Source organism: Balaenoptera ricei, chromosome 8 (assembly GCF_028023285.1).
Source record: "Balaenoptera ricei isolate mBalRic1 chromosome 8, mBalRic1.hap2, whole genome shotgun sequence".
NCBI lineage: Eukaryota > Metazoa > Chordata > Mammalia > Artiodactyla > Balaenopteridae > Balaenoptera > Balaenoptera ricei.
Genome location: NC_082646.1, coordinates 15,013,578 through 15,023,854, shown reverse-complemented (window position 1 = coordinate 15,023,854; position 10,277 = coordinate 15,013,578). Strand labels below are relative to the sequence as shown.

The window sequence follows — 10,277 nt, the reverse complement described above, 5'->3', positions numbered from 1 at the left end:
ATGCTGCAACTAAAAGATCCCGCATGGCGCAACTAAGACCTGGCACAGCCAAATAAATAAGTAAATCAGTATTTTAAAAAAGTCATTAATAGTGAAAGAACACAATTAAAACAATATTTAGATAACATCATCAGAATTTTTTTGCCTCTCACATTGGTAATATTTGGTGTTGGTGAAGGTATTGGTTGGACTGTAAATTATTCCATTTTTAGAGAGAAATTTGGCAATGTCTATTAAAATGTAAAACATGTAAACTCTGAGCAGTGTCACTTCTAGGGTCCTATCCAACAAAAATCCAACAGTATTTCAGCATTGTGTACAACATCAAAACTTTGGAAGCAAAAAAAAAAAAGATTACCAATAGGGACATGAGACATTCAATCAACTGAATCTTATGTAACCATTATAAAGAATGGAGTAACTTCTTATGAACTCACCTTGGAAGATGTTTATGACATGTTCAATGAAAAAAGCACAGGGATTTGCATTTCTAAGTTTGCATTTCTAAGTACAAGTCTATAGGGAAACCTGATAAAATGCAAATTGCTTATCTGTGTGGGGTAACCTCATTAATCCCATAGTAACCCTTATTTTATTAGCTCTCCCCATTAGACAGCAAGGGACCTGAGGAACAAAAGGTAAGAATTTTGATGGCAATTAATGTCAACCAGATTGATTGCAAGTTTTCGGACAGGGGGACAAAATCTGCAAATGGTTTTTTGAACCCTGATTTTGTGCAAGGTCTGTGGTGGATGAACTGGTGAGCTCTCAGTGTCCTTCCCAGTCTGCTCCCTTGGAGCAGACGACTGTGAGACTTTTAAGGTGTGTGGAGAGGAAGGGGGAGCAATGATTTGTCATCTGCAGGCAGAAAAAAGGAAGTACAGGCAGAACTGCCACAGAAAAGACTTGACGTTAAACACGAGGAATACCTTCTGGATATCTGCTTTGGGATCCACGGGAACAGCAGTCTGAGTTCCTCATCCTGGGACCAGGCCCCTAGTGGTGCTGGAACTAGTTTCAGGACTCAGCAGGAGCCAGATGCATCTCCACCATGGAGTCTGCCAGGAGCTGCTCCAGGTGCTCCATCCTCCTCGCCAAACGACTAACTTTCTTCACTTTTCTGCTCCCCAGTTTTCCCATTAATTTAATGGCCAGGGCTGTCTTTGCCACTCTTGACTTCTCCTGGAGGTTGAGGACATGTAAGAGAAAGGAAGATTTGCCCTCGTGCAAACAAAACTAAAGCCTTTTAAATTATATTAGTAGTAACCCTTCTGCCAGCCAGCGTTTGTGGAGGGGCTACACACCGTCATTTTTTCCTCCTTAAATAGACTATTGGAAAGAGTTATGACAGGGCTTCCCTGGTGGCGCAGTGGTTAAGAATCCGCCTGCCAATGCGGGAAACACGGGTTTGAGCCCTCGTTCGGGAAGATCCCACATGCCGCAGAGCAACTAATCTCGTGTGCCACAACTACTGAACCTACGCTCTAGAGCCTGCGAGCCACAGCTACTGAAGCCTGTGTGCCACAACTACTGAAGACCGTGCTCCACAACAGGAGGAGCCACCGCAATGAGAAGCCCGCGCACCGCAACAAAGAGTAGCCCCCCCGCCCCGCTCTCAGCAACTAGAGAAAACCCGCGTGCGGCAGCGAAGAACCAATGCAGCCCCAAATTAAATAAATGAATAAATAAATAAATTTAAAAAAGAAATAGTTATGACAGAGATTATTATACCCTTCTTGCCTGAGCCCTGCCCTCTGGTAAAAAAGATGGACAGTGGTCTCTTAACTCCTGAGCGGGTACTAACTGATTTAGTCATAGCAAATGGGAGTCTTTCTTTTGTTTATTAAAGCCTCGGTGGGTTGATTATTGAGGATCAGTGTATTATTCACCTGATGTTAATCACGCTACTAAAAATGATGACCAAAAGATTGCCTTAGGTAAGTCACGTTACTGTCGATACTCTGAATGATCCTTTCCTGCCCGGGAAGAAATTCCCCTCCTAGCTAAATTCTGACTCTCTTTTAACCCCTTGTGGAGCCCCATCAACTATATTGGACTACCTCTCCCATCATGCAACGGGAAACGTGCAGCTCGCCTCCGTGATCCGTCGGGACCTTTAACCAATCCGATGACAGGGCTCTCATTCGGCGACCTTTTGACTCTGGGTAGAGGCGGGGCTCTCAGTTGCTAGGTTCGTACCCTTTCCGGAAGTGGTTATTGGCCGCTGCAGGGCAACACCCCGGCGTCCCTGGAAGCTGGGAGCTCGGGTGGTGCTGGGGAAGCTGCGCGGAGCCGGGAGCTAGCGCCCAGGGCCTCCCGGGGTGGGGGACAGGTGAGAACCCCCTGGAAGGAGGGTTGGGTGGCTGGGAAGGGAGGGAAGCGGGAAAGTCGAGGCACACTCGTGTGCCACCGAGCGGGATGTGCATGTGTGGGCGGGAACTGAAGGAAGAAGTGAAGATGGAGCGGCCGGATCAGTGCGCCTCTATCCAAAATCTGAGTGGCGGAAGGGCCTGGGCTGGAGTGCTGGCGGGGCAGTGAGAGCGGGCACTGGGCCACGAGTGTGAGCTGGCAGGGGCGCTCGTTTATTTGTCCTGTTCGAATTTAGTGTGTAAGGCCGGCCTTCTGAACCCTGCTTGAACATTTCTCTTGTGGGGAAGCTTGCCCCCATGTCCGAATCGGGGCTGGCCCAATCTTTTGCTGTCTTTTGGCCAGCTGGGGAAATTAGTAAGTTTTTTGTTTTCGTCTTTTCCTTTCCTTGCATTGATTCAAAAATCTACCTTCTCCGTGTGGAACCGCGCTCCTCACTTGCCTTCCACGACTCCTCTCTCTCTGGGGTTTCCTAACCCAGCCCCCTTCATCAGCCTTTGCAAGCCCTTCCTTTCTGTTCACTACACTCCATCTCTGGGCGATTTCACCCAGAGTTTCAGTTACCATCTATTTAACGGTTACTCCCCAAACTGTGGCTCCCGCCAGACCTCTTTTCTTGAGCTCCGACTTGCTTACTGATCATCCCAACTGAATGTCGCCCCATCCTTCCTGGTCCCCCAGATCTGTTCCTCCTTTGTAGTTCCTGTCTCAGTGAAGGACTTCACCCATTCACTCAGTCAGCCATGTCTGCACTTGGAATTCATTCATCTATTATAATATATGCAGCAAACATTTGTTGGCCATTCCCTATATCTAGGCAGTATGCTAGGTGGGGCTATCGGGCAAGGCACAGAAGTGAACTGATAATCACAATATACTGCCTTAAGTGCTCTGATTGTCCTCCTGCCTCTCCCTTACTTGCTGCAGACATCAAGTACTGTTCTTTTGCCTCGTAATACACCTGGAATCTGGCCCTTCCTTTCCATTCTCACAACCACTGACTTAGTTCATAATTTCTTGCATTTTTTTTTTGGCCACCATGGGGATCTTAGTTCCCCAACCAGGGATCGAACCAGTGCCCACTTCATTGGAAGCACAGAGTCTTAACCACTAGACTGCCAGGGAAGTCCCTAGTTCATAATTTCTTGCTTGTGTTTTCAGGATGCCTTTCTAAGTGGTCCCTCTGCGTCTTTTCTTGCCCTCCTCCAGTTAGTTCTTACACAGCTGTCAGAATCGTCTTTCTAAACTACAGATCTGATCAGGCCAGTCTCCTTTGTGAAATCTTATGATGGTTCCTCATCATGTCAGGATACAGCCTCAGTCCTCCCAAGCCTTTTATTATGTGCTCCTTGCCTTCCATTGTAGATCTCTCTCTTGCCATTGTCCCTTGTGCGCTGGTCACGTCAGAGTGGTTAAGAGCTCAAGGCTTTGGAGTCAGATAGATGTGGGTGCATGCGTGTTCTGCTGTGCCATTTACTAGCTGTGAAACCTTGGGCAAGTTTAAAAGACTTTTCGAAAACTTGCTGAGCCTCAGTTTTCTCTTTTGAAAAATGGGGATAATAATTTCTACTTAGCAGAGAGGATGTGGTGTGATGATGTATATATAGCATTAGTACAGTTCTTGGAACATAGGAAGTGTTCAGTGAATATAAGCTTTTGTTGTCATCATTAATTCTCTGCACCTACCGTATACTCTCTTCTGCCTCTTTGCCTTTGTGTAAGCTGTGTCTTCTGCCTTAAATAACCTTACTCCCTTATCCTGGTGAGCTCCTGCTTATCCTTCAAGAACCATCTCCATGGTCCTCTACTCTGCAGTGCTTTTCCTGATCTTCCAAAGTAGGGTTAATTGCACTTGCCTTTGTGTCCTGTCGTATTTTCTGATACTTCCCTTAATACACTTAACACACTATATAATCATGTATTTACATATTTGGCTTCACAACTAGGTTGAGCTGGCATGTTATCAGGTTTGTGGCCATGACAGCACAGTGCCTGACCCATGGTAGGTGTTCAGTAAATGGTTATTGGATGTCTGAATGGTCTTAACTTATATTCCCTGGTACTAGCTTTGTCCTCTAGAACAATGTAGACTAAGCCCTTTAAATAAGTGAATGGTAATAATAACAACTAACATTTATTGAGGTCTTACTATGTTTTGAGTATTTTACACGTATTGAGTCATTTAATCCTCACAACCCTTTTAGATAGACATTGTTATTATCCCCATTTTATAGACGAGGAAACTGAGGCAACTTGCCCAGCGGGTAAGTGGCAGAGCTGGGATTCAAAGCCTAGAATGTTCCCAAACCTGTGCTCATTACCACTGCATAATCAACTCTAATGTCTTCCACGTTCTCCTCAATGCCTTCTCCAGTAAATCTTTTCTTTTCCGGTGGTGAACTTTCTTTATAATTGTTCAAGCAGGGTGGAAGAAATAAATATGCAGGGAACCCTAAGTATGCATATATGTGTGTATGCTCTGTGAGTACGCAGGTGTGCAAAACTTTTTGGCTATGCCTGTCAAATTAGACCACATTCACAGGAAGGTAACCATAATGTCGAGAGACTGGGAACCAGTGGCATGTATTGAAGGGAAGGGAGCTGGGGAAACCTGGCTTGGAGTAGTGGTGCCTTGGGTGCCCTTCGTGGGTCCAGAGAGTGGAATAGGTCAAATGGGAGGAAGTTTCTTAGACATAGATTTTTGGCTTACTAAGAGAAAGACCTTTTCATAGTTAAGGATGATCTAACTGTGGAATTGGCAGTAACATCAGTAATATTGCTAAATTTATTTAATGTGTTTTGTGTACCAGGGACTGTGCTAGGCACTGTACAGGTATATATTATCTCATTTCATCTTCAAACAACCTTTTGATGTAGATTATCATGATTATTTGAATTACGCACATGAGGTTATTGAGGCTTAGAGAAGTGAAGTACCTTGCCTAAGTTCATACAGCTGGTGAATGAGAAAGATGGGATTTAATTCAGGTGTTTCTGGCCCCCAAACTGGTGCTTCAGCCACTATGCTGTCTGACACTTAAAGCATAGAGAGGAAAAGTTTGGCAAGGGAAGGGCAGTTGGACCAGAGCTCTTATGGGCTTTTTTTTTGCTCTTGAGATTCTTTGGTTGTATATTAGTGGTTTAGAGCAGTGACCAAGCTCCTACGTTTACTTAGCTTATTTTAGGCTTGGTTGGTAAATGCAGAAGGAGGCAGAGGCATGACCCTCAGAAGCCTGTGGCTTAACAGGAGAGGTGGAACACATTCCCATAAAAAAGGTAATACCGAGAAAAATATGCCTATGAACAGAGGAAAACTGTGTCCTTTGTGCCGAGGTAGTTATAAGTAGACAGGAGAGGCCGAGGTTGGCCAGGGAGGGCCTCCTGGAGAAGGTGTATGAGCCTTTCCTTTTTTGCTAGATTCTGGGATTGGCAGGAGATGGATGAGGACAGTTGGGTGATCCTTCCCCACAACTCCGTGGCTCACAGTGAGGGTCAGGCCTGGTGGCAAGCACATCTCATCAGGTTTCATCTCATCTATCGGTAAGTGCTGCATGGAGTACCACGTTGACGGTTCTGAAGCCATGTCTAGGGTGCCAGGATTGACAGTGATGTGCCTCACGGTCTCAGGCTTAGAGGGAAATGTTAGGACATGTGCCGTGTGTTTCCTGAAGCTGATCTCAGGGCTGCTTTCTTAGATGTCTCATCTTACCCCCGCTCACCCGGGTTATCGTCACCTCTCATCTAGATTGGCTCGTGGTTTCCTACCTAATCTCTCTGCAGCCACTCTGATTTTCTTCTTTTCCAATCTGGCCTCCATTTCCAGTGGCTGCCTGAGTAATCTTTTCAAAATATGTATCTGGAAAAACCCTTTCCTGATTTCCAGCTCTCTTATTATAAAAGCCAAGCTCTCCACATGGCCCGGCTTCCACCCACCTGCCCAGCATCATCTCCGACTATGCTTCTTCTTGCTTAGTGTTCCTTCCTGTTGAAGGGCCTTTGCATGTGCTGCTGCTTTTGTTAGAACACCTTTTCCTCCTCTTTTTGTCTGGTGAATACCTCCTCGTTCTTCACTGCTCAGCACAGGCTTCATCTAAGTCAGGCTCTTTTCCTTCAGAGCTCTTACCTCGTTTAAAATTATACACTTACCTGTGACTGATTGGTTTGTCTCCCTCCCTCACTAGACTAGCTCCTGGGGAGTAGCAGCTGAATCTGTTTTTTTTTTTTTTTTTTTTAAATTTTATTTATTTATTTATTTATGGCTGTGTTGGGTCTTGGTTTCTGTGCGAGGGCTTTCTCTAGTTGCGGCGAGCGGGTGCCACTCTTCATCGCGGTGCGCGGGCCTCTCACTATCGCGGCCTCTCTTGTTGCGGAGCACAGGCTCCAGACGCGCAGGCTCAGTAGTTGTGGCTCACGGGCCTAGTTGCTCCGTGACATGTGGGATCTTCCCAGACCAGGGCTCGAACCCGTGTCCCCTGCATTGGCAGGCAGCTGAATCTGTTTTTAATCACCATTCCATCTCTAGCGCCCAGCAGCAAATAAATACTTCTCCAATGAGTAAATGATCTCTAGTAGCCATTGAACGAATGTGGTTTCTCTTCCACCACCTTCCTTATTCCTGCAATTCCTGCCCTTTTGGCCCTGTCCTTGCCTATGTCTTTCCTGAAGCCAGGCAAGGCAAGGAAAGAAGGTAGACTATAGCCCACCCGTATTTTAATTTTTTTCTGGCAGAAGATTTGTTTGACATTTGAATAATCCAGGAATTTAGATTTTCCACATTCTTCCTGACCTTTAAATAGTTAAACATAGACGGTTTTGTAAATAGCTAATTAGGCATTTTGCCGCGAGGACAGAGATTTTACCTGCCCCCTGCTTTATGGAGATGGGATGTATCTAGGGATAGGTAACATTTTTCAAATGCAGAATTTCTCGAATTCTCTGAGATAGTTGGTACAATGCCTTGTATAGATCACTGCCTGTTGAATTGAATAACGTACAGCCTGATGTTCAGGCCACTGCGATTCCTACCTCCCCAGAGATCCTTTCCTTTTTTTTTTTCCCTCTTCTCCCTAACTCAGAGGATTAAAGATTCCGAGGGCTCCTTAAACCTCCAGGCTGTGGGCCACATCTCCTGCGCTGGTTCTTGGTCCTTTTCTGCTCTGCTTTTTCCGCGTCTGGCCCTACTCATCTCTGACTGTGTGTGTGGAGGCTCAAGCATTACGTCCGCAGGTGTTATAGGTTCTTAGGGGAGGGAGAAGATTCCCACTTAGGCTTAAGTACTGCAGGGAAGAATGCTTCTTTAGCCTTTCTTCCCGAGGCACAAAGTTGCTGCTTGGAGGTGTTGTGGTGGGAATGAGAGGGGGCAGAGCCTGGCTCCCTTGGGTCCAGTGACTGACAAAGGGAACCATCTTTTGTGAACCCTAAGGCAAGACACCTCCCTTGCCCATTTGTCAGCTGCCAGGGTGCAGAGAAGGCCACGGGAATGGTCCCTCAGAGATCCTTTGTGTTTATCAGGGGCCCCTCTCCAGGGATCTTGGAACAGATTCAGAGTCACCAGATCTGGCTGTTTTCTGAGCACTCATTACAGGCTGCATCCCAACCTTCTTTTTGACGACGAGGTCTTTTTTTTTTTTTTTTTTTTTGCCGTGCCCCAAGGCATATGGGATCTTAGTTCCCGGACCAGGGATCGAACCCGTGCCCCCTGTATTGGAAGTGTGGAGTCTTAACCACTGGACCGCCAGGGAAGTCCCGATGATGAGGTCTTTCTGCTCACTTCCTCTGCTGTGAGGGCTGTGACATGCTTGCTGCCCCAGGTGGAACTGTGACAGTGTCTGAAGAGGTGGCTACAGGAGAGGTCAGGACCTGCTCCTCCAGGCTCCCTTTGGTCACACCGGTGTGGCCGCCACCGCCCCGGTTAGGGAGGCATTCTGAAGGGCTGTCCGTGGCAGCCACTTTACAGGGTGACTTGTCCCTGTGTCATCGGGCTTCAGCGTGGGAGCTGCTGTAGGGGAGGGGTGCTGTGACCTGGGGTCCTGAGGTCGTTGCAGGAGTAGGGATGCGAAGGAAGGAGCAATTCTAGAACCGCGCCAGCTTGTCAGTTGAAGAAGGTGGCACCGCCCCGTCCCTGGAGCTAGGAATCTTGGATTCAGGTTGGATTCCTTTCCAGTCTTCCGCCCCCCGCCTCCCCCGCCCCCCCGCCCCCATCCTGGACCTATTAAACCTAACATCACAGCATCCCTTGTGTCTGTCCCTTCTTCTCCATTCCCACTGCTTCTGCCCTAGTTTAAGCCCTCATCATCTTTCCCCGGGACTGCAGCCTCCTCAGTGGTTTTCCTGATGCCAGTCTCTCATTTCTCCAATCTAGCCAGGCCACTCCTGCCAAAGTTCTCATCCTAAAAAAAGGCCACTCTGTGTCACTTTCTTCCACCAAAGCCCGCAGTGGCTCCTCTCTGCTGCAGGCCCTTCAGCGTCATCCGCCGAGATCACCATGACCAGACCCAGGCCTGGCTCCACCCCGGCGCCTGCCATGCACGCTGGCATCGGCTCCCCAGAACACCTTGCCTGACATGCTGTTCCCTCTGCCTGGGATTCCTCTCTCCGCTGTCAGAACTCTTGTCAGCCTTCGGTACCCAGCTCCTTGACAAAGCCTTCCTTCATCCCCGCAGTGGGCGTATGTCACTTCTGTGTTAGTACTCCCAGAGCAGGATGTGTTTTTTCCCTTCCGCCTTCTACTGCTGTTGAAGCTGTGTACGCTGCCTTGCTAGACTGTAAGCTCCCTGAGGGCATTGTTCAAGGTAAACAGGGACATGCAGACAGGGCTATGTGTTGGGACAGCGTGACTGCACCTGGGGTACATTGGTGTATGGGGGTGTGTGTGCTGCCAGTTATTTTGGTGTCTCACTAGGGTTTTCCAGCAGGGGTCCTAGACTGTTAGTTCTTACTCCTATTTGGGGAGTAGTGTATGAAGTCAAACCCTTGAGACATCTGGGTTTCCAGATCGTTTATGGTCCACAGAGTATTCAGCAAGGCTTTGGGGGGAGATGTGTCTAAACTTTCCAGGGTGCAGAGGCTATAAGGCCTGAGTTCTGAGCCGTTGGTCCCACCCTCCACTCTCCCTGGCTCAGTTGGCCTGCAGGGGCTGGTCTGGCCCAGGTGCTCCATGACCCAGCTCCAACTTTTCCCCTTCTAAGCTGGGGCACTGATTTTCTCTTTGGGTGGGTGGGGTCTCTGGGATCTAGGCGTTTGAGCCCAAACCAGTCATGGCCGGAAGACCCATCCGCATAGGAGACCAGCTGGTTCTGGAGGAAGATTATGATGAGACCTACATCCCCAGTGAGCAAGGTAAGAGGCCTGGGTGTATTGTAATAGTTCTTTGAGGGCAGTTTTTATGATTTATTTTTGTTCTTCTAATGCAAAGTATGGTACATGCACAGGGCTGCTCAGTGTATTTGGGTTAGATCAGGGGTTGGCAAACTATAGCCCACAGGCCTAACTTGGCCTGTTGCTTGCTTCTGTAGCTAAAGTTTTATTAGATAACAGCCATGCTTATTTATGTCTTGTTTATGGCTTCTTTCGTGCTGTAGGGGCAGTAGTATTGAGTAGTTGTGACAGAGACCATACAACCCACAAAACCTAAAATATTTACTGTCTGGCCCTGTATAGAAAAAGTTCGGTGACCTTGGGTCAGATCAGTGATTAACTTTAAATGAAAATATAGTAGAGGATATCATGAAATACAGTATATCCTGAGGCCAGGGGAAACCCAATTTCTTAAGAACAAACTAAAGCTGTGTGATTTTTTTTAAAAAACAACAATAATAACATTATTAATAACAATAATAACAAAATTTGTTGAGTGCTACTGTGTGCCAGTCTCTCTACTAAGAACTTTACATGTATTTCGTTTTCAACCC

General features: G+C 47.2%; 1 protein-coding gene across 19 annotated transcripts in view; it reads left to right on the top strand.

Annotated features, from left to right (window-relative positions):
* The first annotated feature begins 2,167 nt into the window (after window positions 1-2,167).
* Window positions 2,168-10,277, top strand: part of CEP164 (centrosomal protein 164) — a 71,076-nt gene continuing 62,966 nt past the window's right edge. For 12 of the 19 annotated variants that reach the window (XM_059930331.1, XM_059930332.1, XM_059930330.1 and 9 more), the window contains exons 1-4: window positions 2,214-2,332; window positions 5,785-5,907; window positions 8,020-9,158; window positions 9,603-9,705. In XM_059930331.1, coding sequence (XP_059786314.1) covers window positions 9,624-9,705 — 82 coding nt within the window. In that variant the 5' untranslated portion in view covers window positions 2,214-2,332; window positions 5,785-5,907; window positions 8,020-9,158; window positions 9,603-9,623. Of the gene's footprint in view, window positions 2,192-2,213; window positions 2,333-5,784; window positions 5,908-8,019; window positions 9,159-9,602; window positions 9,706-10,277 lie in introns of those variants that run through there. The other 7 variants (XM_059930318.1, XM_059930317.1, XM_059930315.1 and 4 more) reach the window with 7 other exon arrangements.